At 39.2% G+C, this 27,993-nt stretch overlaps 2 protein-coding genes across 9 annotated transcripts; one reads left to right on the top strand and one right to left on the bottom strand.

The window, feature by feature from the left end:
• Window positions 1-277: 277 nt before the first annotated feature.
• On the bottom strand, window positions 278-3,139 carry LOC133624968 (uncharacterized). Its single transcript, XM_061990743.1, has 2 exons — window positions 2,341-3,139; window positions 278-347 (listed from the first exon to the last, which is right to left on the bottom strand). Exon 1 carries the CDS (start codon window positions 2,944-2,946, stop codon window positions 2,344-2,346), a length of 603 nt encoding a protein of 200 aa, XP_061846727.1. The 5' UTR covers window positions 2,947-3,139; the 3' UTR covers window positions 278-347; window positions 2,341-2,343.
• On the top strand, window positions 2,602-27,972 carry BCLAF1 (BCL2 associated transcription factor 1). 8 transcript variants are annotated; one of them, XM_061990735.1, is made up of 13 exons: window positions 2,602-2,714; window positions 9,629-9,694; window positions 11,705-11,828; window positions 12,801-13,706; window positions 15,167-15,838; window positions 15,951-16,120; window positions 18,846-18,951; window positions 19,871-19,955; window positions 20,640-20,815; window positions 21,967-22,144; window positions 25,468-25,614; window positions 27,251-27,460; window positions 27,610-27,972. In XM_061990735.1, the coding sequence occupies exons 3-13, from the start codon at window positions 11,725-11,727 to the stop codon at window positions 27,613-27,615; spliced, it is 2,760 nt and encodes a 919-aa protein (XP_061846719.1). In that variant the 5' UTR covers window positions 2,602-2,714; window positions 9,629-9,694; window positions 11,705-11,724; the 3' UTR covers window positions 27,616-27,972. The 8 variants fall into 8 exon arrangements, with proteins under 8 accessions (XP_061846719.1, XP_061846723.1, XP_061846724.1 ...); XM_061990734.1 differs by lacking the exon at window positions 2,602-2,714 and adding an exon at window positions 3,045-3,181; XM_061990741.1 differs by lacking the exon at window positions 2,602-2,714 and adding an exon at window positions 3,048-3,181 and having other exon boundaries at window positions 15,692-15,838.
• Window positions 27,973-27,993: the final 21 nt, after the last annotated feature.

The raw sequence follows: 27,993 nt of genomic DNA, 5'->3' as shown, positions 1-27,993 counted from the left end.
TATATATATTTTTAAAATATATGTGTGTGTGTGTCTACATGTGTATGTATGTATGTATATATTCACCACGAAGACTTCAGGAAGAATTCAGGCTAAACAGAATATAATCATTTAAATCGGGAGGAAGGCAGATGTGATTGCATACCTTCATGGCATAGCCAGGCAGAGCTTTGTTTGCATCCATTGCAAACAATTTCTGCAGAGTATAAAGGAAGTTGCTCTCACTGCTTCAAAGTCCTTGGCTGAGGTATTTGCTTATCCTCACTCAGATGGAGAGTGCCACCTACTGAAGCATCCCCTTTGCACAGCTCCCTCGAGCCTTGTCCCACTCATGGACTGACAAAAATCTGCCCAAGGGAGTAAAAAAACTGAATGAGGTTTTAACGGGAAGAGAAGCTGCTTTAAGTGTGAATCTGTATTGTAAAGTAACAACAGCTGAATGTAATGGGAAAGGTCAAAGATGGCAAGTAACACCACTGACTGAACTGTCATGGTTTCAGCTGGAACTGAGTTATTTTATTTCCCAGTAGCTAGTACAGGACTGTGTTCTTTATTTAGTGTGAGAATAATGTTGATAACGCACTGGTGTTTTCTTTGTTGCTAAGTAGTGCTTATGCTAAGTGAAGGACTTTTCAGTTTCCTGTGCTCTGTCAGTGAGGAGGTGCACAAGGAGCTGGGAGGAAGTGTGGCTAGGACAGTTGACCTCAACTAGCCAAATGGATATTCCATACCCAAGAGAGCAAGCCTGTGCCCCATTTTTATGAAGAGATTAAAACCGACCTCTCTCTGAGTTTCTTCATTCTTAACAAAACTTTGGAATTGAGGTTACATCACCATTTTGTAACACTTAAGGGCAGCAGTCCCTGATGGGACAATCCGACTTCACAGCTGACTGTTGACCACGGACTTTCCTACTCACCTCTCCTTTCTACCTTAGTGCCAGCAGATGCTGAATAGTGAGGACATCTGCTAACAGTCAGTAAGAGTTCGGCTTGGGCTGATGATGGCACAGTATTACTGTGCTGTTTTGTCTTTGTGCATCTTCACGTTGCCTTGAACTTCATTGTACTTAATTGTGAATCTTCTGGACTGTTGTTGTACTCAAATAAAGTGGCACTTTGTGTCATTCCCAGAGCTACCATGTCCTGTGATCACAACAAACTCAAAATTGGCTTTTTCTTTTGTAGCCAAAGGTGGTGCCTCTAAAACATCAAAGGTAGGTCAGAGGTGCCTACGTCCCTTAGAAGTTTGAACAAACTGTAAAAAACCCCTGAGATTTTATGAGGTAAATTGCCACCCAAAGGCAAGGCATCAAGTATTTGAAGAAGTATACCAACTTGCAGGACAGCGGGTGATGAGAGATCTGTCAGCCTGTTTCATGTCAATACTGTTTGAAAGCCACTGGTTTGATGTACTTCAAAGCACAAGTGCTTGTCCTGATGTTTTTGCTACCAAAGAGTTACACTGAAGAATCACGCAGCCCATAGCTCAAATGTCAAAAACGGGGAGTGAAAAAAACTTGAAACAACTAGCACTGTTTGTCATTAGGCAAATATAGTTGAAATAATTAAAATATATTTGCAAAAAGTTGCACATTACAGTTCGTTTTGCTTTTTCTTAGAATTCTTCACCACTGAAGGTAAACAACATGAACATCCTGTGGGTCTTCAGAACCAGCAAGAAATACTGGGCGGGGTGGGGGGGGAGGGTTGTGTGCACCCAAACACAACAATTCTGGAAGCTTTACTGGCCCTAGCAAGCTGGTTTCCTCCCACAAGGGCATTATCAAGCCACTCTCATATTAATAATGTCTTACTGTTGGTTATAGCTAAAGCTGTAGCACACTTGCTGCCCTTGAGGTATGCGTTAGTTACCACTACCCCTGCATAGGGAAAAAAAAAAAAAGCTTAAAAGCAGAAAGAGAACTGTATGTCTCTTTAGGCCAGGCTGTTCATCACTTAAGAACAACTAGTTAGAACTAAAAACTCTCTGTTTCTTCCAGCACCAGCCACTCCTTTGTTTCTGCCTCCATAGAAGACCATGCTTAAATAACTTAGTAGCCAAAGAAACCCAAACCAAACCAAACAAACAAAAAAAGAGATCTAAGCAGTGCATTATGTTCCCTACACAGGGAGCAACAAACCAGCATTTAGGGATTATGTCTGGTTCCCATTTTCTGTGCCTTTCTCCTTCACCAGTTGGTTATGGCTGCCTCCCAGTCATTGTCTGTCTAAACTCAGTTAGAATTGTGCATATGCATAGTTTCCAGCTCTTTATTTATACATATATATATATACAAATACATATATATATATATAAAACCTTTCCTTTGGAAATAACCTTTTAGAAAATAAATCCACCGTGTGAGATTCGAGCAGCGTTAAGTTTGAGAACCCGCTCGGCCGCCACAGCTCTTTGTGCACCAGTGGATCCCGTCCCTCCGCTGCGCTGCTTCGGTGGTGCAGCAAGCCCCCGGGCACTTTCCTCGGGCGCGCTTCTCGCCAGCGCCGGGCCGCCGCGCTGCAGCTCGGCGCACACCTGCTGCAAAAGCGGCCGCCGCCGCAGTAAAGCAGCGCCGCCGCCCCATCTCCTTCCTGGGGCACGGCGGTAGCGGGCGCTAATGCCGCTTGACGGTGGTGCGCTGCCTGCGCTCCGCGTTACAGAGCGGCCCTTCCGAGCAGCTCTCGTGGATGGATGCGCACCTCGCCCGGCAGGTAACCAGGCAGCGCCTGGGCGGCCCCTCTGAGCGCTCTGCGGGGAAGGACGGGATAAAAGGCGACAGTTTTTATTCGCGGCAGTGCAGGGTGAGGTAGGAGCTGCGGCCGGCGGGACACGGAGCCCTCGGCTGGGGGATAGGGAGACACATAGAAGAGGACCACGCCGCTCCCCCCGGGACGCGGGCTTGCGGGCGGCTTGTGGGCGGCTATTAGCGCCGGGGGCCGCCATCTTCCTTGCGGACGACTACCCACAACCAAGATGGCGCTAGGGCAGTGAGCGGTGCCGGCGTTTCCCCGCCCAAGGCGGAAGTGACGAAGGCGCGGCGGCGGCGGCCGCCCCCCACTCTCCATGGTGGTTTTTTTTCTTTTTCCCTTTGGGCCCCGCGTCTCTTCCTCCAGCGAGACGGGAAATGGCCGCCGAGCTGCGATAGGGGAGCGGGGCCGCCGGGAGTTCCGCCCGCCAGGTGAGGAGGGGGGCGGAGGTGAATAGGCCGCGGGGAGGTTTTGTGGGATGGTGGCGTGCGTAGCCGCGGCTGAGCCTGCCCCCGGGGCGGGGAGGGGAGAGAGATGGCGGGGGGTAGGCTGAGGGGGAACAGCTCTCCCTCCCCTCCCGCGCCGCCCCTCAGCGGCGCGCGACCTCCGCGCGCGGCTGCTCTTCCCGCCTCCCTTCCCCCCCGCAGCCGCGCGGTGCCCGCGCTCCGCGCCACGCCGTCCCGCCCTTCCCTGCCGCGTGACCTCGGCGCTCCGCAGCCATTATCCTTCGCGCCCCCTCCCCCTCCCCCCCGTGCCGCGCCAGCCCCCGGCGCGACCAGCCCCACCGCTTCCCTCAGGAGGGGAGGGGTGGGCAGCCGTGGCCGCTGGCCAGGCCGAGCGGCCGCCCTCACCGGCGCGTCTTGCGGGAGTTGGCCCGAGCCGGCGTCGCCCCTCCCTAGGCCTGGACGGCGCCCCGGGAGCGAAGGTAGAGAGAGAAGGGGCGGCGGAAGGTGCCCGCAGCTGTGGTTTGTGCCTTTGGGAAGCCCTCCGCGGGGCGGGGGCGCGGGACGGGCGGGCTGCCCCGCTGGGCCTGCACTTCAGCCTTTCAGTGGGAGACAGGCCCGAGGGGATCGCCACCTAGTACTTGTTACAGGAGTATAAAATGCTCCCCGTTATCCCCGAGGGTGTGACTCCAAGAAGGGAAACGGTGCTGGGTGAATGGATATTTCCCGGCATTGGATCAGCGTTTCTTACGCTCGTTGGAGCAGCTTCCCTTCAGGCGTGACTGCGGTTCAAGTGCTTGTGCCTTAAATGTTCTGTTCTCGCTTGCCTCTCTGCTTGTGAACTGGTCTGCTTAGAAATGCGCGCAAGCCGGTGAGGGTTTGGGATGCGTTTTATGCGCCTTGCCGAAAGGGGCTGTTATATTACCGATGTTTGTTGTGTACAATATCTGCAAGATCTTGTCCTCTGTTTCCCGTTTGCTTTGTAAACGCTTTACTTTTCGACTTTAATTTTCTTAAGAAAATCAGGTTCTTGTTTTGTGTGTCATAGTGATCCTTTTAGTAAGTCAACACAACGTGTCACTTGATTATCTCAGAGATCAAAGTTTTACCTTAACAGTAGTAGTTCAATCTTACTACAGAAGGACCCAAGGGCATTCAAAACAAAGAAGTTCCTGACACTACAAGTAGTTGTCGCTCGAGTAGCGGTTGGTTTATTATAAATATATAAAAACATCCCTTAGAGTAGTTGTTCTCAGTGTGGGAAGAATTGTAAAGAGCGTGGGGTTCCAGAAAAAATGTTGTCTGGCTGTTGTCTTCTCCTTCCTCCTCACTCCTCTTTCTGCTCTCCAGTAATCTCATCACTCTAGGCAAAAGTGAGGGGGAATAAGAAGGGGTGATGGCTCTGGCTCCGAGGGTCACTCCAAGAATGCAGCTTCCTAGGGCAGGGGGGGATAGGAATTACTTCCTCTTGCTCGTCCCTTTTGATGTTGAGTGACAGGCTGTGCTGAATGACAGGAAGAGGTTTAATGTGTTACATGGATCAATGCTCGGGATATGACTGCCTCTCTCCTGAACATGGCTTGAGCAAGACTTTAGTGAGCCTGGCCACATGGAACAATTCGTCAGGTGAAGGATGTAGCTGAGGGAATCTTTTTCCTGGGGGAAGGGGAGAATGGGAGGTAGGAGCCCGTGGTGTGGAGCGTGTGTTGCCACTGGGGATGCAGAAAACTTGGAATAGTTACAGGAATTCAGAAAGGGTCAGCAGGGAGCTGTTGTTTGGAGCTAGAGTGCAGGTATTTGGATGGATTTGAGCTGGTTGTCAAGGAGAGAGTGTGATGTAGGGAGTTGAGGAATGCCAGAAAAAGTTTGGGATTTGTTACAAGTAGTGGAGATAGATGAAGAAAACTACTGAAGAAAGGAAGTGTGTGGGTTACAGCTGCGTTCAGTTTATTTGTATGAGAGTTTATGCCCCAAAAGTATCCTGAAAAAGTGCACTGCTGTCTTGCTTATTGTGCCGGCACTGGCCTCCATGGAGCTTTGTGGTAAATGGGTTCTGGCAGGTGATGTGGCTGAAAAGTCAGCCTTGTCTTTTTGTCCAGAGTAGTTTTCTTCTTGATCAGTTCACTGCTTCTGCTCACCAAGCACCTATTTGAATGTCAGTCTTGGAACAAATCTGGGAAGGAAGAGAACCCTTCTTGCAGCAGCATCCTCCTAGTTTATCGCAGAGATAAAACAGTGTTTAAAATGCAAACAGATAACAAGGAATGGCTATCCAAAACAACATGTATCCAAAAACATGCTGATTCCTTTTTAGGTATTGACGAAGTTCTTAGAAACAATCGCTTCGAATTTGTTGTTTTTGTAGCTACAGCAGAAACATGCTCTTGTTTGCCAATAGTGTTACATAAAAGAACAGCTCCCCATCATATGATGGTTTTGCAGAGCTGATTTTACTGTTACTAGGGTGCTGTCTTTTGACTTTACAGAAAAATATAGAGTATTTGTAAATTAAGAAATTAATTATTTAGGAAAATACGTTTTATATTTTGTATGGTTTACTGTGCCAGTTGACTTTTCATGCAGTAATTCTTACATGGGTCTGTTTTGTCTTTGTAACTGGATATTATGAAGCTAATATTACATAGCAATAATATAGGGGGATGGTATGCTTACCAGCTTTTATTTGTAGATTCCAAGATAGTTTGGGTAAACTTGCTCTCGTATTTTAGTATTTTTAAGGTTTTAGTCATTAATCATCTTGAGTGTGGTGTGGGTTTACAGTCACTGGTGAAATGGATTCTATTCTTACTTGTGCTGCTGTTAAGTTTGTGGGCATTCAAAAGAAAAAAAAAAGGGGGGGGGAGGTGGGAGGGTAAAGAATGGATAAATGGGTGGCAGATGTGCCAGCACTGAATGGATGCCTTACACTACTGTCTCAATAAGACTGACTTTCTTCAGTGTACGTACTATGAGAGAACATTAAGAAATTCTGTGGGATTTCTTGAAGACTGTCCTACCTCCTTTTGTTTTGCCCTGGTTGTGTAATCCTCATGTCTTTTGAAACCTGAATATCTGAATGAAAATGCAGTTTGGCAACAGCTTGTGAGTTACTCAAACAAGATTTTGACTTAAATCTTCCTGACAGCTTTCAAGTAGTGCTTAAGCAAGAGAAATGAAATGTAGACTACTGAATAACTATAGCTGAAAGAGAGCTAAAATAATGACACAAAGAGGAAGCAGTGTTTTGCTGGTGTAACTGTCCTGAAATGTCTTCAGAAACTTCCATGTCGTGTAGAAGTTTTAAAACAGCGTAACAGAAATGTTACATCTGCAGTCTGTACTTTAAAAAAAACTTTTAACATCGGTGGTGTAATAAACACTTTAATGTTTAAAAGGAATTTTATACAGTTCTCTCTGACCCTTTTTTTGTCTTTTAAACATAGCAAATGCCAACAGGGACACTTCTTCAATATTGTGGTGTGTGTAGTGTTGTTGCTGTTGTGCATCTTGTTTTTGCTTAATGGTCACACCTGCTGAGACTGATTTGTGATACCTGAAGATCCTGCTACTGTGTTGTCAAGAAACTTTTCTTGACTGTCTTTGGTCATGAATGTGACTCAGTATCTGACAGCTAGTGAGCTATCTTGTTTTCCTTTTAAACTCTACTATTTGGTTGTTTGAGAGGTGGGGTTTTTTTGTTTATGAGATTGGGGTTTGTGTGTGTGTTTTTTTTTTTTGAAGCTGCTTACAAGTTACAAGTACTGTTAGAAACAATAACCTTCCAAGTGCATTGTTGATTTGTGAAGCTTTAAAATTGTAGTGCTGCCAAAAGCAGCAGTCCTGTCCAGCTACTGTTGTGACTTCTCTACCTTGGCCCAAATGTTTCTGGGGCTATATTGTGAACCATATAGGAAAAATAATTTGTGTTGAAACAAAGCCAGATGGTCCCTATATTTTCTGATCTAACTCATTCTGTGGCTGCAGAAGTACTTCTGGCATGAGGGAAAGATCATCAGGAGTGTGAGGAAAAAAAGGGTAGAGATGGACATGTTACTTAATTAAACCTATCATTGCCAGCTTATTCTGTCTGAAAATACTGTGGAGCTACAGCACTTTCCTTTGTAATATCCAGATTTTTTTAACACGGGAGTGAAATGGTTGAGAGTCAAGCATCTCATTTTCTGTAGTTAAGGCAGAAAGCAAAGGGAAAAGAAGCTTGAGCTGCAAAAGGTGTGCGGATTACAGCCCTGGTGTTTTTGATGTAGCCCATCTTCCTAGCAGTCATGGTCCTCTTGTAAAGTAATGCTGGGTGTTAGTGATGACATCTTGTGTCACAGTCTGAATACTCACTTTCATGCACTGAAGAGAGAGGGGCAACTAGTTTTTTTATTTAGTGATTGATGTTGTTTAGCAACAGGTGATGCTTAGAACCTCTCTTTCATTGCCCTTTACCACTCTAGCTTGCGATGATACAGCCACTACAGGCTGAGAGTGAGTACGAGAATCTAGAGGAAGAGGCTGTGAATGATTTCAGTATCCTGAAAGAAAAAATTGTAGTTGTGATGCTTTCAGGGGAATGTGTACTTTTTTTTTTTTTTCCTGCAAAAGCTTACAAAGGAGGTGTTTTCCTACTATCCTTTTCTAATTTAGCTTTAATGTAGGTTAATAAAATTTTAGATTCTTGCATGTCATGAGGATATTTATGCAGACAAACCTTTTTTAACCTCTGTAGCCTTTTCCCTTTCATTTAGGAAAGGGAGTTTTGTGTGTTAGCCTATTGTCTTTTACAATTAAATGGAAACAAAAGCTCCAAATATTTGAAGATTTTTTTTAAAAAAAATCAATATGTAAGGCATTCTATTAAAAACTTGATTTAAAAATTATACCTATGCTTCTCTTAAAAAATAGGAGTAGCAAATGCATTTCAGCTGCCAGAGTTGAATGTGGTATACCCAACGGCTGTTTAGAAAAGATGAAGTAACTTACCTTGTTCAGTAGCTTCAGGATCTAAAGACTTGTCTAATTCAGGATTTTGGATTTCAGCTAAGACTAACACGTTGTTTTTAGAAGTCAGAAGTAGAGAAGATTTAAATATTGATTTAAAAATCTCGGACTGAACTTCATCTGTTTAGCTGAACTTCATCTATTTAGCTGAAGCTTGTTTTACTTTTTCTGTACTAGACTTCTGAATGCTTTAGTTAACTCTTGCTAGCTAATATCGTCTCACGTTTAGTCTAGACAAGATCTGAAGTGGACTGATATGCTACTCTGTGCCTTCAAAGGCTCATGTTTGCTGATAACACCCAAATCTTCTTAAAGCATATATTTTGTAGAAATTGGAAATTCTTTGGTCACTACTAGTGGATGGTAGGTGGACTTTTTGAAAGCAGTGTTTATGAACATGTGGGCTATGTTTTGTCCTTTAGATGAAGAAAAACATTTTAAACATCCGTGAACAAGTGTGAAAATGTCATTTAGGAGCAGTGGATGTCTTACAGCGTGGATGTCTTACAGCTTTGACTTGAATGAATAAATTGTTGAGGTGAATAATTTCTGGAGGATCCATCCCCTCCATATTGAATTGGGACAAAAATTCCCAGTTGCTTGAGCAGAATTGGAGTTTGCTTATTGTTGAGGCAGACTGCAAATGTATACACAATTTTAAGGCTTTGAGGTGATTAGAAGCAGAGGCCAGTGAAAAATCTGTGCATTTGGGATTGGTTTCATTATTACAACTATGCTTTGATTCTGTATACCTGTAAAAGAGCTTATTTTTGAAGGAGAGAATGTTGATTATTTAGGTAAACTCATATATTTATGCATTTTAAACATAAAAGAAGGCGTGACAGTAATGCTTGTATAAATGCTGCAGGTAAAGATAAAGCTTTCACTGATATCCTAAGTACTCATCTCCCTTTTTCTTTTCCACCAAAAAAGATGTCTCCAGTTAAGTCTGTTAGAGTACAGACTGATCTAACAATTTACTGCTTTTTGCCTTTTTTGCCCGTTCCTCCTGGCTCCCTGCTGGTTTTCCCCCACAGTCCAGCTCTGGCCCTTGTTTAGCCCTTCATGAAACCACTTCGATACCCTAGACACCTGAAAGTGATTTCTGGGATTCAAGAGTGTGCTCACTGCAGGACCTGAAGGGTGTTGGGGCTGTTGTGAAGGTGCAGAGAGTGTGTTTTACAGGCCTGTAAGCAAGGCTGAAGGAGCAGTGATCACATATAGAAGGGTTTGCCAAGGATTTGCCCCTTGGCAAGGGCTAGCTCCAGTCTTAACATGCAGCTTCACTGAGTCCGAGAAGATATGTGCCATTTCTTATGTGTTATCTTTTCATGACAAAGAGGTTAATTTTTTAACCCGTTTAAGCAAAAGGTATTACCTGCCTTTTAATAAAAGTTCATATCTTTGACGGTCTCTCTTTCTGTTCTATAGGGATTGCTCAAAGCACAGATAGAGTTTTGAAGTAATTCCTTCATTGACACCAAGTAACAGTTTGAGGTAAGATTAACTAAAATTTATCCTTGGAATAAGAAACTGCAGTGTGTAAAACTTAATGAGATTAGCATATCTCTTGTAAAGGTCAGCTGTCGTACAGTATAGAAATACTTGTACATAGAAGGCAAATGCATAAATGTCATTGAATACAGGGAAAATCAAACACATTTCTGTTAAAACTGAAATTGGGTTGTTTTATAAACTTATTGTGCATCTGAAGTTTTGTCTGAAAATTACTTGTAATAGCAAAATCCCAGATTTTTATTTTGTGATGCTCTTGGAAAATTGGTATTGCTTCATGTCTTATAACAGTTTAAAAAGTCTTAATTTATATTCTTTGTGAGTACATGAGCAAACAATGTTATGAGCTATTTTTTATGAGTTTAATTGAACACAGTGAATTAGAAACAATCATCTGAGTATAGGTTATGTAAATTTGCTTTTTAATGGAAGGAGGCGATAAAAGACAACATTCAACATATTATTCTTCTGCAAGGTAAATATGTTTTTTCTTGGTGAAATGGAAAGCTGGTGTAGGTTAAAATTATTTTTTTTCCAGGATTAGCCTTAGATGAAGTTACATCTCTTTCGGGCCATGCAAACTCTTGTGCTATTGTGGTGGGGAAAGTCATATGGGGCAGGAGGGGCCAGTTGATAGGGGAAAGGTTGGTCTACTTTTTTCTTTTGGATTCTCTTAAATGTGTCTAAAACCTCGGAATTTTGTTAACTTTAAATTAAGGTCTAATGCTGTTTATTTGTCTTTACATAAGTGAAATATCACCCGGGTAACAGGAAAGATTATATAAAGTACCTTGTGACAGAAAGTGCTTTGGTGTTGAGCTTGTATTTTCAATATAGTAATTTTAGGCTTTCATGCTTGTTAAAGGATGTTTGGGATTTTTCCGTTTTTGTTATTAAACGTTGGTTGCAGGCATTGAGCATACAAAGGCCTGAAAATGTGTAGTTAACATTTTCACAGTTTTTATTCAGGTTACCTAATGTGATCCTTTTTCTTAACTGGGCAATTTCAAAAGAAAATGATAGAGTCAGTTTTTATTAGCTAAATTAGGGATTTTTAGCCACTGATCTGAAAAGGAAAAGGTGTTTGGGTTTTTTTATGATTAGCACTTATTATAAATATTTATTACAACTGTACCTAAGAAAAGGTAGTTTGTTTTCTTTTAGGAATCCTTGCTTTTATCATCAATTACAGCATTTATAGCTTAATCTGAGCTGAAAAATGTTGATTTCTGTTGCAAGCCATGCTATTAAACTAGTTGTTAAAATCTTTTATGTTGGCCATGCTTTTTACGTGTAGTTTAACAGGCAAAGTTAACCTAAGATGCAGGGTGGGCATATTGACTGGTGGAAAATCCGATCAGAGTGATTAGCTTTAGTACATGTGGTTAAGAGAAATAATACCCCTGGCTCAAACCAGCAACTGCTGAACAGAATACTTGAGGGCTTTTTCTTTGCTTATGTAAAAGGTATGTTGTAGGAGACTATAAAGTCCTTCCAGAGAAGGAAATGCAAGAGAACTATAAACCACACAAATAGCAAGATTTTTTTAAAAAACATACCAAAATGTGTAATTGTCCAGAATTATTATTTCTTGCCTTAACTTGAAGATGTTTTTTCTGTTGTTTCCTCTCTGCTTCTACAGGATCAGTTTGCAGTTAAATATGGAAAACCTTTTGCTGTTATACTTGATATTTTCAGACAAACAGTGTGCACTATAGCTATGTCATGTTCTTTAAAACATGTTTAGAGTTTTTAATTATGGATAAATATACTCATATTGTCTTCACAGTTCTTTTGTTTAGGAAATGCTATACCTCTCCATGGTTGTCTCATTTTAGTATATGAATATGTTGTTCATTTATATGAATATGTTGTTCATTTATATGAATATGTTGTTCATTTATATGATTTACATTGACTCTAAATAATTGCTTCCCTTTCTTTTTTTTTTTTTTTTTTTCCCCTCCTCTCACTGCTTTTCCTTTTGGTAAGGAATATACCTACTGGGCAAAATGGGTCGATCTAACTCTAGATCGCATTCTTCAAGATCGAAGTCCAGATCTCAGTCCAGCTCTAGGTCAAGATCCAGATCACATTCTAGAAAAAAGAGATACAGGTAAATTGATATCTTAGTGCACAAAATGTTGGTTTAGCATATTAATTTCTGTCTGGAAATAATTTATAGAATCAGAATGGTTTAGGTTGGAAGGGACCTTAAAGATCCTCTAGTTCCAACCTCCCTGACATGGGCAGGACCACCTTTCACTAGACCAGGTTGCTCAAAGCCCCATCTAACCTGGCCTTGCACAGTGCTGTAGCAAAAGTGACCCTGGGATCTTACTTGATTTCAGGAAGTAGGTGAATTCTGCTTTGAGTGTGATTTCTGTTGGCTTTTTTTTCTTTTTTTTTTTTTTCTTTTTTTTGTATCCCAAGATAATTTCAGATTGATAATGATTCTTTGTTGTGGCTTGTTTGATTCTCATCTTCGTTTTCACGTGATGTTTTTCCTTTGTCCAGCCTCTTTACCTATGATTTGTTCTGTATTTCTCATGCAGCTTTTCAGTTCTGGAGAAACTCAAGACTTCAGCATGTAGGCTTTGCTAGATCTTCTCAGTTACCTCCAGCCTTTTCCCCTTCTTTCTTACTAGTGGACATTACCATCTCCCATAAAAGTAGTGGCTGAATTGAGTATTTACTGCCTCATCAGCTGCAGTCCCCAGGCTGGCATATTACATGGGAGGTCATGTAACTTCATGTTCCTGGCAGTGGCCACTGTGGTGGCTGCCATGTTCCAGAGTTCTGATAATCTGTAATAAAATGGCAGCCTAGGCCACTGAGGCTGCTAGTGCCTTAATCATGGGATGCTGAAGTCCAAGTTTCACAGTCCTTAGGAGTGTAATCTGTTTATAATAATCCTTTGAGATAGAAATAATAAAAATAGATTGTAGAAGTTACTTTTAAGACTGTTAGTCTGTTCCCTTTATAGTTCTGACTGCATTTGAGAAATCTGGCTTCTTGTGTCAAGGCTTTGTTTTTTTTTCTTTAAGTCTGCAATTGTCAAAAGTTAATACTTACCTCTTAATTTTAGTTCTAGGTCCCGGTCAAGGACATATTCTCGGTCTCGCAGCAGGGATCGTGTTTATTCTAGAGATTATCGCAGAGATTACAGAAATAATAGAGGAATGAGACGTCCCTATGGTTACAGAGGAAGAGGTAGAGGGTATTACCAAGGAGGAGGTGGTAGATACCATCGCGGAGGTTATAGGCCTGTCTGGAACCGAAGACACTCCCGAAGCCCTAGACGTGGCCGTTCACGTTCCAGAAGTCCCAAACGAAGGTCTGTGTCTTCCCAGAGGTCCCGGAGCAGATCTCGTCGATCTTACAGGTCTTCCAGGTCCCCAAGATCCTCTTCATCTCGTTCTTCATCCCCATACAGTAAATCACCTGTCTCTTCCAAAAGACGTGCGTCTCTGGAAAAGCAGGCAAAGAAAACTGAAGGGGCTCCTTTGCAAGATAGCCCTTTGAAAAACAAATCACAAGATGAACAGAAGGATACATTTGAACATGACCCGTCTGAGCCTCTTGACGATTTTAACAAATCCTCAGCAGCTTCTGGCGATATTTGGCCTGGCCTTTCAGCGTACGATAACAGTCCAAGGTCACCCCATAGTCCTTCTATTGCCACCCCACCTAGTCAGAGTTCATCTTGCTCCGATGCCCCTTTGCTTAGCACAGCTCACTCAGCAAAGGACACACCTCAACATTCCCATTCCATTCAGCATAGTCCTGAGAGGTCTGGCTCTGGTTCTCTTGGAAATGGTTCTAGCCGTTACAGTCCTTCTCAGAATAGCCCATTGCATCATGTCCCTTCGAGGAGAAGCCCTGCAAAGACAATCCCATCACAGAGCGCTCCCCGGGAGGAGGCTCGAGTGCGGTCGTTTTATCCTGAGGGTGGTGAGCAGGACACAACAAAAGGAGGAAAGTTTATGAAAAGGTAAGAATTAAATGGTAAGCCTCTTGTTGCCTCTTAAAACACTGTCTGTTAAAAGAGTTTTGACAAGATCATCACTATGCCTTGGAAAATGAAGTATGGAATACTATGGGATAAATATTGCCAGCTTTAGTCTGGGTAGAATTGAGCTTGAAATGTATGCCTTTCCTTCTGAAGATGCTTTTAAGTTTTTGGCTGTTGGCTAGTGGATTAGGAATGTGTGTCATTGAGGAATAAATAATAAATGGTTTGTGCTTGTTTCTTTATGGGTTTTTTTTTTGTCCCATTTACTGTTAACAAGAACCTTAATTGGAATAGTGCATTAGGCTTTCCCTTTTGATAGTGAATTTTGTTCAGCTATTTTAAAATTTTAATTCTTCATGTAGTTTGATATGCAAATCTTCTGCAAGTCTAAAAACGCAATTGTTGTACAGTAGTTTCTTTGCTAACATAAAGAGCATTGATTGCTAATTGTGTGGTGCAATACAACAACTTTCATGACTTGACTTGCCTTGCTTATCAAGAGGCTAGGTCTCGATATTCTTGGAACATAATTCCTTTGACCTGAAGGACAACATATTTCAAGTTCCGTGTATATTTTCCAACTAATGCACATTTCTTAAAGTTGCTCTTGAAATGTTTGATACACTGATCATTTAAAAAAAATCTGTATAAGTCTTACTGATGTTAGACTGCTCCTTTGTAACGCGACTTGTACTTCAGTGTGTGTCTTACAAAATGAATTCTAGAGCAAAGCTGTGACTATGCTATATAGGCTTGATTGCAGGCTTTTAAATTAATTTGTAGAGTCAGTGATTTATTGTGTAAAAATACATGGCTTAGAAGATAAAAAAAGTTACTTTCCCTGGGTTTAGATGTATTGGAGTTGGTGAACGTATTAGGGCATGTGTGAAAATAGTGCACTGATAAGGCAGTGGCTGAAATAATTAATTGTAAGTGTGTTTTTTTTAGGTGAGCTGCCTTCTAAAGGTTTCCCTCTTGTATGCAATATAGTGTCAAATTTTGGAATTCTTTTAGGAATGTGCACGATCGGAAATATTTTTTCAATCATACTACTTTAACTTTTTCACTAAAAGAAGTACAAAAGTGAATTGAAATCCGAATCAAATTTCATGTGGATTTAGTGGAAAAAAATGTCTGACATAAGAATGTGAAACTGGGTATGGATTAAAAAAGAGCAAACAGCTAGCTTTTTTTCTGAGCATAAGCAGAGGATTTCTAGGTGTTCTACCTAAAGGCCTTTTAGTTCTTTAGATGCTTCCAGCAGTACATAAATGATATTGGATACAGTTAATGGTTTGAGAATCACTGCATGCTATAGTCAAATTGCTCTGAGGAATGTATTTTCTTCTTCTTGGTGTGGGATTGACGCAAAAGAGGAATGCAAGTGAACTGCAATGAATGCAATCCAGAGTTACCAGTCTCTTCTTTGCTATCCACAGGTACACAGATGAAGAGTCTAGAGTATACCTGCTTGATAGGGGTAATACCAGGGAGAAGGAGGCCCAGAAGGAGAGAGGATCAGAAAAAGGGAGGACAGAGGGAGAAAGGGAATGGGAGGAACAGGAAACTTTAGATTTTTTTGTTGATAAAGAGACTGGGAAAGAAAAGTTTAATGACTCTGAAGGGGAGGACACAGAGGAGACAGAGGATTACAGACAGTTCAGAAAGTCTGTCCTGGCAGATCAGGGTAAAAACTTTCCTACTGCATCTCACCGGAATGCTGAGGAGGAAGGAACCAAATACAAATCTAAAATACCAATCAAGGGCAATAGAGAGAGCGATGGATTTAGAGATGAGAAAAGTTATAAGCTTAAAGAGACTGGCTATGTAGTGGAAAGGCCTAGTGCTACAAAAGATAAGCACAAGGAAGAAGACAAGAGTTCTGAGAGACTAATGATGAAGAAAGAAACTCAGTCACCTGAGCAGGTAAAGTCTGAAAAGCTCAAAGAACTCTTTGATTACAGTCCCCCTCTACACAAGAATCTGGATGCGAGGGAAAAATCCACCTTCAGGGAGGAGAGCCCACTTAGGATCAAAATGATAGCCAGTGACTCCCATCGTCCTGAAGTTAAACTCAAAATGGCACCGGTACCTCTTGATGATTCCAATAGGTAAATTATTTCTCTGTACATTGTGGTTCTCCACCTGCTTGCAGTGTCATTCGTCTTTATTTAAACTAGTGGTTTCTTTTTTTTGTGTGTCTCTCTTGTTGATGTGTTTCAGACCTGCTTCCTTGACTAAAGACAGACTGCTTGCTAGCACACTTGTCCATTCCGTCAAGAAGGAGCAAGAGTTCCGTTCCATCTTTGACCACATTAAGTTGCCACAGGCCAGCAAAAGCACGTCAGAGTCATTTATTCAGCACATTGTGTCGTTGGTTCATCATGTCAAAGGTATGTATTTATTTTATCATATCATCTGACAGCTTCATTTAAGACTGGTTGCTCTCCCTAGAACATGAAGATTTCAGCCCTCTTTATGTTGATTTAGTCAGACTTTCTTTCTTCTGAGGTATGCATAAAAGGAATTAGAAAAATAATAGCCACAGAAGCTACTCTAAGAAAAACCCAAAACAAACCAAACCTGAACAGTGTAGAGGGTAATAGCAGTTACACCCTTTTGGATATATTTTTGGCCTAAGTAGCATGTCAAATTTGATTTTTTGCAGTGTACTTTAAACATAATGCATTGGTTGGTCTTTTCTTTCTTAGTTTTGTTTTAATGGCTCTGACATATGATTTCATGTGAAGTGGTGCAGTGTGGGTTGAGAGGTGTCTGTTGCACTGTAAATACAGTGACATTCCTTTTGGAGTACTCTAGACCTCATTTTCAGGTTTTTGGTCTCAAAATAGTAGGATTGAAGAAAACTTGTCCTCTAAATGATACCAAAATACACTGTGTTTCATTTTATTCCTTTCTGGCAGTACTTGGGTGCTGAATCCAGAAGTTTCACTTAGAGGGACTTAGCAGTGACTAAATAAGCCTCCATTAAATTAATTTTACACAAATTATTTTCTGATTTAATAGTAATGACTTTTGCTTCCTATAAACACCCAAAATTCCCCAGCAACAAAACAAAAAAACAACCCCAGAACCCCACCAAAACCCAAACCCAGATCATCAGAGTAGGTGTGTTTCATTTAGGTTACATATCCTGTCAAGATTTTCTGATGGAAAAATAGGTAATTCATTAAAATGCAGTGTGGGAATCTGTAGTTCTTTAAATGCCTTTTTTTTTTTTTTTTCCTATAGCATTTACTTTATTTCACCAGGCTGTTGTCTTGTTCTTGCATTTAATGTACTGGGATAATATGGAAGCATTTACTAGGGAAAATAATTTTGCTGTATCACCATACGAAGGGGGAATGTGGAAATGCTTAGTTAGGTGACCAGTTTCAGTGTATCTTATCTATAAGCATTGTCTTCAAAGGTGCTTTAGATTCTAAAATTGCAAAGAATTGTGTACTAGAAGTATGTGCTAAGGTTCCTTAAAAAAAGAAATCTCATCTTGTTGAGAAAATTCAGATTCCTAAGGCCAGTGATATCCTACATTTTGAATTACTTAAAAATGAGAAAGTCATAGTCAACAATAATAGATTATGGTAATGTATTAGATTTAAGAAGTTTTGTATTGGGACATCTGTTTAGAGTTTTAATGATTTGTTGTGAAAATATCTATTTTATTGATATGTAAGAGCTTTAACGCTCAGTCCAGTGAGAGCTTCTGTAAGTTTTTGCTTATATGGTGCATATGTAGGCCATAGGTGAAAAAACATTCCTGAAACTCTCACGTGTTCATCACAGAATAGACTGTTTTTCTGTAAACTTTTGTATCTTAACAAAGACCTGGTAAATGTAACAGCTTAGCAGCCTATCTGGTCAAGTTAATAGAATATGTACAGTTATGGTTGGTTTTGAAAGCAGAACCTCTTTTTAAGTTTTGGATGTACTGTGATCAGATTTTAGTAACTCTTTTGACAAATTGAAGCTATGTTCATTATTGGTGTGATGCGACCAGTCTGAACAGCTCTTTATTAATGTAGAGCTGAAAATGCCCAGTGATGTTTTCTTTTTCATTGTAACTAGGTCCTGGAATGTGTTTTGAAATGGCAAAATCCATGTTACAAAACTAAAATAGCTGTTGAAAGATACAGATGCCAAACAGGCAAAGTTGAATCTTCTGTCTTCCTGGCAAAAATGGCATAAAAACAGAGTTGCTAGCTCAAATTCCTGTGTTTGATGGAATTATGATTGAGGCACTACCCTTGTAGTGGCCGTTTCAAGTTTTAATGGTTGGTTATGAGACAAATACTGGATGCCAGGCGGTAAGTTGATAAAGATGTATGTTGACCTGTTAAGCAGATAGCTTGCTTCATATGTAACATTTCATAGCTCATGACTTTATGTATTTCTATATTACATTTAAACACATTTGTTGAGCTGGTTTAAAAACTGAGTTTTGCTGTTGCTAATTTAACTGTCTCTGAAGGAAAGAGAAAATTGTCAGAGAAGTTGTCAAGTTTGCCAAGATGCCAGATGCTTAAATGATTTTTTTTACACATAGGTGTGTTATTTGTCTTGGATTGCTTATCAGCACAACTTCAAATAAAAAAATTGTATTCTGTTAAGAAATGGCTTGTTGAGCCATTCACATAGTTATTGAAGCATACCTTAAGTATTTTCACTAAATTAACTCTTAAGATGTAGATGAAATGAACAGTAAAATGTACTTCTTGCAATTAGTTACGAATCAAAGTAATTTCCTTTTCTCTTACGGGCAAAGTAAAAAATAACTGTTAAGAAATTGCTCCTTTCTTTTTCATTAGAGAAAAAAGTCATTGAAAATGAGTAAGTCTACTCAGTAAATGATGCTTGAGTTAGATGTAATACAGTCATGGCATAGTTATAAATAGATTTGCAGTGATGCAGTGCACTTTGCTGTGACTTTGTTTGGGTTGCAGAATGTTTAAAACTAGGGAGAACACCACATGTGCTTGTCCTGATAGATTTATGGAAAAGACTATGTTTTTTGCCTGCTACTTGCCTTTTTGTCAGGAATAAAATAACTGTCAGTTGAATTAAACTAATGAAACAGTGTTTTTCTATTGTAACCAACAGAGCAATACTTCAAGTCACCTGGAATGACCCTAAATGAGAGGTTCACTGCATATCAAAAAGCTACTGAAGAACACTGCACCCGGCAAAAGAGCCCAGAAATACATAGGTATATGTTAACTGCATATGTAGATGCTCTGTGTTTCAAAGACTGTCTGATAATATTTCTTTTGAGAACCCCCCAAAAATGTTTCTAATCTGTATGGAGTAATTTGTTGATTTCTGTGTAAACACAAAATACCAAAACATAACACCAAAACAGCCCTCTGTAAAAGAGAGCTCATCTGAGCCAAGTCTGGCTTCATCTCTGGTTTTGTAGCGGATGTCTTCTCTACCTCTGTATCTCATTTGGGATATATTTACTTTTCTCACATGCAGTGGTCAAATATTGAGGGGCATATGTCTTGAAGATGAAAAGAAGCCCTGTACATGCATCTTTATTCTTCAGTGTGAAATGTTCCATCTCATACTCCTTTAGGTTTTTGTGTTAATTTACAGCAATGTTTTGAAAAACCTGAGAGCCTGAAAGGTAAGAAGGTAGGCATGCAGATGTAGTTTCTGATCATGTGCTATAGTTTTATGATGCAATGTACTATATTTGTGTTGCATGTGAGGATATATTGTCTCCATATTCAGTATCCAGCTTAACAAGTTTTGTTAACTGTAAAGTTATTTTTGACTTCACAGCAAACTGTCATAGTGTTGATAATTTCTTGGGCAGGGGGTTTCAACTGGCTACATATACTGATCTTTTGAAATAAGTAATTATTATTTTTGTGTCTTAAAAGCTGTACTTAAGATGTGGAAAAACTGCCTATTGGTGTGTTTTAGCATACATCACACAGAACAAAACCAAAGTTTTAAATTTTTAGTCCACTTCTGTTACCCGATGGTGGCGTTTTATCTGCAAAGGGATTGTTCTACTGCAAAAATGCCTTATTCCTCCCTTTTCTGTTGAAAATAAATGTCTGTGGCCATTAACAGACACATACATGTATGGCAAGACACTGCTTTTATTTCACGTTTAGGAGAATTGACATCTCTCCGAGTACCCTGAGGAAGCATACCCGTTTAGCAGGTGAAGAGAGAGTCTTTAAAGAAGAAAGTCAAAAAGTAGGTTCTAAGTAAATACCCTGTCTGTGTTTTCTAAATGTGTTGTGCATAACTTTAAATCTGAGTGTGTTTGTGTATAAAGAGAGAAAAATAACTTGTATGTGTTGTATCTGGAGTACTTGCATTTAGAACATTTTTCTTCTTTTTGAGTAAAACATGTTACCAAGAAGCCAGTTTCTGTTGCATGATTTTGCTATATTGATAAGGTTGAATATAAGGTCTTCTCCCACTCTTCCTTCTTGGACATTTCTTGACTATTTTTGTGTCACTGAGCTCCTCAAGGACAAAGAATAAAAGGAGAAGCTGGGGGAAAAGTACTGAGGTGGTCAATTGAAAAGGTGTTTGTAGTCCGTTAAGAATGATTCACTAGAAAAAATGAATATTCAAATATCCTCCTAAACCATGTATTGTGGTCTGTCTGCATCAGGAAATGGATATCCTGTTGGCCTAATGGGAATGCTTGTTTGAAACTGAAATTCTTAGCTGTTCTCTTTTTAGATCTAGCCATTGCATGTAAAGAGCGTTTGCTTAAAGACAATTTGTGTGCTGAAGAGTTTGTTGAAAAATAGGTAAATTTTTATCTCTCTTTTTGGAAAACTGTTGCCTAACTTTGCCTTTTTGTGCAGACTCACTTCTGGATATTCTATTTCAAATTTTTGTTCCAAAGCATGTATTTGTTTACAGGGAGATAAAAAAATAAGGTGTGATTCTGCTGATCTTCGACATGACATTGACCGTCGTAGAAAAGAGCGAAGTAAAGAGCGAGGAGACTCAAAGGGTTCCAGGGAATCCAGTGGGTCAAGAAAGCGGGAGAAAACTCCAAAAGATTACAAGGATTACAAAAGTTACAAAGATGACAGGTAAATGTTTGAAGTCCCTATAAAGGTTTTTAGCTTCTAATTAGTCTTTTATAATTGTAAGCTTAATTGCTTTCAATTTTCAATGTATAATGGAACATTTAAATTTAAACAATTAAAATTATTTGTTTTACAGCAAATATGTATTATCTGTCTTTTACACGGCTTATGGTGGATGAGGACAAAAACTTTGGAATAGCAAGCTAACACTGAAAAAAAAAATGACAAATTAATCTGTCCTATTATCCAGGCTACATCAGGAGGTTGGACTTCAATGCAGTACATTTCTATAAACAGTTTGTGTAAGAACTTTGGTTCGTTATGCTTGATTCCGCACTTTTTCAACTCATAACACCCAGAGTATGAGAATCTTACTGATACTTAAGTTTTAACATGGGCGAGAAGGGGAATTTGTATTATTTTGTCTTAAAGCCAGTGGTGTGTTTTTTAACAAAAAAATGTTAGCATATCTCAGTGGATACTGTGTAGCAGTGGTAAGAGTTACTTCAGGTATGGCCTTCCTTTGAATCGAATATTAAAGTAATGTAAATTGGGTCAAATTAGTACCACTATGGGGTTACTAAAGTGTTGCTGTAGGATTTTTTTTTTTTCCCTGCTTTATACTGGATATACAATGAATTTTTACTTATGTTTCCTGTTTCCCATATACCTTCTGACTTTGGTATCCACATGATCTTCCACTGGCTAGTTCCCTACAGCCATCTATGTAGGAAAGCCCGCACTGTATCTTCTCAACAGTGTGCAAACTGAAATGTGTAAAGTTACTGTAAAATTTTGATGGAGGGTTTTCTTCCCTTCAGCTTCTGTTTTTCTGCCTCAGAAAAAAAAAAGGCAGATTTTAACAGAATGTCTTTGTGGCATCAAAACCTAGAAAAACTGTATTTGCAGTTTGCACACTGCTGCTTTCCAACTCGCTATCCATAATATATGTTTAGTGCCTTTGAATGTGTAAGAGGAGGCTGGAAAGTGGAACTGTACTTCACCTTAATATGTGAAATACTTAACATATACATGCCTTAATATCAGAAGGGAGATAGTTTTTGTGAAATATAAAGAGACCCCTTTTAGTATAGCATGTTGCAGACCATCTAGTACTTTAAAAATAGCACACAGTGTATCTTCTTATTTTTCAGTAAAAAAAGAGATCAAGACCGTGCTCGGTCCTCCCCATCTTCCTCCCCATCTTCTTCCTCATCCAGTTCTCGAGAAGAAAAGGATAACAAGAAAGAGAGAGATGAAGAGTTCAAAACTCATCATGAACAGAAAGAATACTCTGGTTTTGCGGGACTCAACAGGCCAAGAGGCACCTTTGTAAGTTGTTCTCTTTCCCCAGATTATGAACAATTCACTGATAGTATGGCAGGTAAAATGAGGAAACGTTGCAGTGATTAATGTTAGGCTAGACTTCTTGCATAGCAATGACTCTTAAATTCTTATGCGATGTACCAAACCTGAGAAAGTATGTGAGGTGGTTTTTTTTTTGTTTTGTTTTTTTTCCGGCACTGCCTGTATCAGAGTTAATTGGTGTATAAATATGTATTAGTGTGGTATTAGAGACCCTAGTGTATGGGTGGGAAGAATGAGTTCTTGCTTATGGCTTACTTTTTTGTAATTACGTTGTTTCCTACCAAGAGGCTGAAAATTTACCTCCTGTAAAGATTAAATCTCATGATCGGTTACTACTTAACTGCCTGCAGCTTCTGTTTTTCCCTTTTACTTTCAGTTTGGTTTTGATTTCCTTCCTGTATGGTGCCTGCAATTTGTTAAATAGAGAATGGCACATAATTTAAATTTTTTTTTTTTTTTTTTTTAAATTATCTCAACCATGAACAACAGCTGTATTGAGGAGAAGAGATGGTATACTTGTTATTTTTCAGTGTTTCTTTGGCCTGGACTAGCCACAGTGAGCATGAAAGCTCATAAATTTAACTCTTCAATGTGTTTTAGCATTGTGATTTGGAAAGTAACATGTTGACCACTGTAGTCCAGAAAAGGCTTAAAAATTAAAAAATTCCATGTATGAAATGACTGATATTTATTTGAGAAATGTGGAAGCATTAGGAAAAAGACTAGGAATCAATAAAGGAGGCCTTTCATGTAGCCTGTGATCAAGACTAATGCTAAAAGGCATTGTTTAGGTATAAATGTACATTGCATTGTTTGTAGTAGTGTAAAAAGATAAACATGAAGGTGTCTGAAATGCATGTGGGATGTGCAGCTCTTGAGTTAGGGTTTTAATCTTTCACCTAAAAAACTGTAGCTATTTAGAAGAAAATGCAAAATTTTCTAACACGAAAAAATGCATAATTTTCTCCTCTTAAAAATATAACTATACTAAGGGACATCAATGTGGCATAAATACATAAATCCTTGGATGCTGTCGGCATTAAATAAATCAGCACAATTTCTAGATGTATAATCCAGTGGTGTTAAGTTAAAAGTAGAGCTAAAAACTCCTACTCTGAAAGAGAATCAGTTGAGGAAAACTTGTAATCACTGGAAGCCTTGCTGCTTTATAAAACCAGATTTTACGTACTGTGGAAGAGATGCTGTTTAACATGAAATGTAAATAGATGTGAATTGGAAATTTAATAGACTTCTACTAATTGTGTCACACTACTTGTGACTGACAGTTATGACTACGCAGTAGTGACTGGTTAATGTCCCTAACAACATACGTGGTCACACACAGGTATTGAACAGTGTCTGAACAGGATAATTTAAATAGGCCAACCTCTTCACATGTGTCTTCTCTTTAAGGGTAAAAATTGTATAATATTGAAATAGTGAGGCTCTCTAAAGAGTGTCATTCTAATTTAGGCTACTAGTGGCTGCATTCCAGGAAATTCTGCTTTCCTTCTAAAATAAATAAAATGTTTTGGTTGTGAATTCTCCCCAAAGCAGAAAGCCTTGATACACTGGGATAGCTTTCTGGATAGGGGGGGCTTAAATGTAAGCTAAACTGTCAGTTTCGTGTTAAATTGGCGATGATTTTTCACTGACACTTGCTGATAGGCTCTAACATTTAACTCGAGGCTTCTTGTACCTAAAAATCATGAATAGTTTTGCAGAGAAATAGAAATAGTTTTGCAGAGAATAGAAAGAAGATCTTTTACTAACAGTGATAAGCATCCAACTTCTAAAGAACTGTGTGTAACGAACAGGAGTTTTCTGTTTCTGCCTGCTACGTGATTGTCTTTGCAGTAAGTCAGTCCGTAAAGCTAACGCCATAGTAGATTTCACCTCAAATTTCTTTGCCTGAAAGATGACCTTATCGGGGGGAAATGTTAATACAGTGTTGAGGAAAGCTCTAGATATCTCTTAAACAGAACTGGGTTATAGGACGTCATATCAGGATATGCCGATTTTATTTAAAAAAACCCAACAAACCAAAAACAAAAACCTGCAAATACCTGTCATTGTTTTGTCTCTACATCCTAAGTTTGTAAAGGTTTCAAAGCTGTTGGAAACAAAAGCATGTAGTATTTTCTCTCCTTTGAAGTTTTTTCAGCTGATAGTCTTCCACTTTCCAGGTTAATCTCCATGCAGGTTTTTTGAGGGGGACAGGGTGAGCGACTACAGTGTATTGAATAGGTCTTAGGAGCCTTTTAGGGCTTGTTTTTCAATCGATCTGATTAGAGCAATTTTAAAACTCTCCAGCATAAATTCTGCATTAGAAGTGTTGGAGCTTTCTGGAACTAAGTGCGCATAATATTCCCCTTTCAAGTTAGACCAAGAAACCCCAACTAACTATGTTTATGGAATGTACTTATTGTTAACAGATGAAATTGATTTCGAGTCACATTTCTGTATAGTTACCCTGAAGACCCAGGGTTGTTTTTAACTAGGCTGTTACGGAAATCATGTTCTGTGGTAGCTGCAGGTTTTTAGCAATCTATATTCCCAACATAACCTTTCTTCTTTTCTTGAATGGAGGATACAAATTCTCATTTAATGTTTTGTACAAGCTAAAAATTTACCTGGTGAGGGAACTGTATATATTACTACTGAGCCTTTTCTGAGGGAAGTATTTTCTTGTAGCCTAATGTTAATTCTTTATAAATTTTCACTTGGAGCATTGTTGATTTTTGAGTAAAAAAAACTACTCATTTGAAATTTAATTTGGCGTAAAGTACACTTCTGAATCTCAGCTGGAAATAATCTGAGTAACACAAAGGGAATACACTTACTTGAAGACTGTACTGTTTGTATGTATTCTAGAATAACTTTCTCATAACCGAAATGACTGACTTAAATGACCTGACTTTCCCCCCCAGATAGTTTTCTACCTCTTTCAATCTAGTTTTTCTGTTTGTGTCTCTGAACAGCCTCAGAAGCTTCTTCTGACCTTTTGTTGCAACATGCATTTACCAGCAGCCAAAGGACATTTCTTTTTGGTGGTTGTGGTTTAATTTATGCCAAGAACTCAAATGTGTTTCAATTAATTTTAATGGAATCATTATTTCAAAGTGAATGCTTGAATATATTACTTAATGTAATACGTGAATTTGAGAATGATCTTTCACTTGCAGATACTATAATTAAGCACAGAAAGAGCATTTTCAGTAATAGAGAACTTGATCTCTTCTTTGTGGTTTTATGTAAATGGATTAAATGACATCTTGGTTAATCAGTTTCGAATTAGGGGCAGAGGAAGAGCCAGAGGAGTCTTTGCTGGAACAAATACTGGTCCCAGCAACTCAAATACTACTTTTCAGAAGAGACCGAAGGAAGAGGAATGGGATCCTGAATATACCCCAAAAAGCAAGAAATATTTCTTGGTGGGTGTGGAGAACTTGATATCTTATGCATGCTTTTGTGTTTTCAGACTTTCTACATGTGTAGAAGTAGCATGCACGTACGGAGAAGGACTTACTCTCATGGTCACGGAACTATCAGGGTTGTTGTGATGCCTGGTTCTGCTTCTCTTGCATCTTTCCGCAGCAGGCTGCCAATGGCTGAGGCGTGACGTGGAGTTCACGTCTAAAACTTTCATCAGTGAGTGGGGAAGAAGTCAGACTCAGGCTGAAATGATTAAAACCAAATTTTAAACCAAAACAACTTGTGCTGTGTTTTCCTGGCTTTTATGTCCATATGGCATTGAGCTTTGTCTTAGATTTGTCTGGAAGTCTGCAAAAGTGGAAGATGAGGAAAAGCTGATGGTACTTGCAGATGTTTGTAGGTTACCTCTGTTATTAGCAGTCCTTCTGTTCTTAGTTGTCTAGCGCTGAAAGAAAATACCCTTAGTTTTCATGCCTTTTTCCATCTAAATTACAAAAGGAGGACTTTTGATAGAACCACCCAGTAAGTAGTGTAGTTTACTGAACAGTAGCCTCTGTTCCAGTTTCCTTAACAATGAAAAGTTCAAAGGATATTGTATCAACATTGAAAAGCATTTAGCGAAGATTAGACTTTCTCTTGTAGCATTATAGCTTGTCACAAAGATGTTAACAAGTAATCCAAGAAATAATACAATCACAAAGTGGAAGTTTGTGCAAGTTCTCTTCCAGCTCTCCATAGATACAGAAACTTCAGATCTATAAATGTAGAGATGTGACAGTCCAGTCATTAAGAAATTCTATGGTAATTGCAACAAAGAATTGTAGCTATTAAACTTTTTTTCTCTAAACCCAGTTTTTAATTTTAAAAAAGCCACCCTTACCTATAATAAACTGCTTTATATGGATGTGGTATGTGTTTAATAGTTTAGACTCCTTTCCAAATCACAAGTAAAAAAAGCAAACGTTGAAGCAAGTGTACCTCACTCTTCCAAATATGTATTTTTTTTATACTACATTGTTTGTAGTGTTCTCGCAGTGCACGGAATGATTGTGAGAAGAATTGCCAATCTGTGCAAGGCTATATTAGGTAGCAAGATTGCAAACCTAAGCTTACTAACTCAAATCTGTTTGTTAATGTCAGATTTAAACTTCATTTGCCCAATGTTGTGTGGGTGAAGCAGAGCTTTTGAACAGTTACTTTTTCTCCGTAGTATAGAAAACTCCATCCCTGTATTATACTAAAAAAACAACCCCAAAACCACCAAAATCCTAGGACGTTCCTAGAGCTTCTTCTATAAAAATCACAGATTTTTTTTTTTTTTTTTTTTTTTTCCAAAACTGAGAGTAATTCTTCTAACTGAAGATAAGTGACAGATAACTCATTTGGTACTCACAAACATTTGAGCAGACCCACAGCCAATATGGGCTCTTAATTGTGTTGCTACGGTTTTAGTTATAGCATCATGAATTGTAAGGATATACTTTGTAATGTATTTTGTAAATGATGATCTAGACTGTTAAAAGTTCTCTTATTTATTTCTATGTATAGTATAAATTTGATACAGAGTACTAACATTTAAGGGGTAACTCTTAAGAGGTGTTCTAACCTTATTCTTTGTGTCTCGTATTATTTTAGCATGATGACAGAGACGATGGTGTGGATTATTGGGCCAAAAGAGGAAGAGGTCGTGGTACTTTCCAGCGTGGCAGAGGGCGTTTCAACTTTAAAAAGTCAGGTAGCAGTCCGAAGTGGACACATGACAAATACCAAGGGGATGGGATTGTGGAAGATGAAGAAGAAACGATTGAGAATAATGAAGAAAAGGACAGACGCAAAGAGGAAAAGGTAAATAGTTTAGTGAATTTAGATTAGGCAGTTCATCTTGCAGTATCTCAACCAATTGTGTGGGTATGTGGAAAGGGGAATCACTAGAGGAGGTTTTGGAGTTTGGGTATTAACAGTGTACAACAAAACTCTTTTCTTTCTTTCCACAGGAATAATCCTGGAAGAAAGTTGTAGCTGAAGGAGCAGCTCTTGCACCACCCACACAACATTTTTAATATGTTTTTTGTTGTCAAATGAATGTAAGCATTTTACTTAAATTTTACTGTTGGAAAGTAGTTTAGAGGGATTGTTTTTGTTTTAAGCCTTTAGAAAAAAAATCTTGATATAGTAAACTATGTTAATGATCGTACAGGTAGAAAGTAAAATATTTGTAACAACTTTTAAGAAATTTTACTGTTTGTTATATGCAGTGTAATTCTGCTTTGTCCAAATATATGGTCAAGTACAACCCTAAAAGTTTTGATTCTCCCCTATGTCTGTGTTTTATTCTGAAGTAAACTTGCAGCTCTGCACACCTGAAGTCTTGGAGCAGC

Source organism: Colius striatus, chromosome 2 (genome assembly GCF_028858725.1).
Source record: "Colius striatus isolate bColStr4 chromosome 2, bColStr4.1.hap1, whole genome shotgun sequence".
NCBI classification, from domain to species: Eukaryota; Metazoa; Chordata; class Aves; order Coliiformes; family Coliidae; genus Colius; species Colius striatus.
This window is presented reverse-complemented; position numbering and strand designations above follow the sequence as displayed.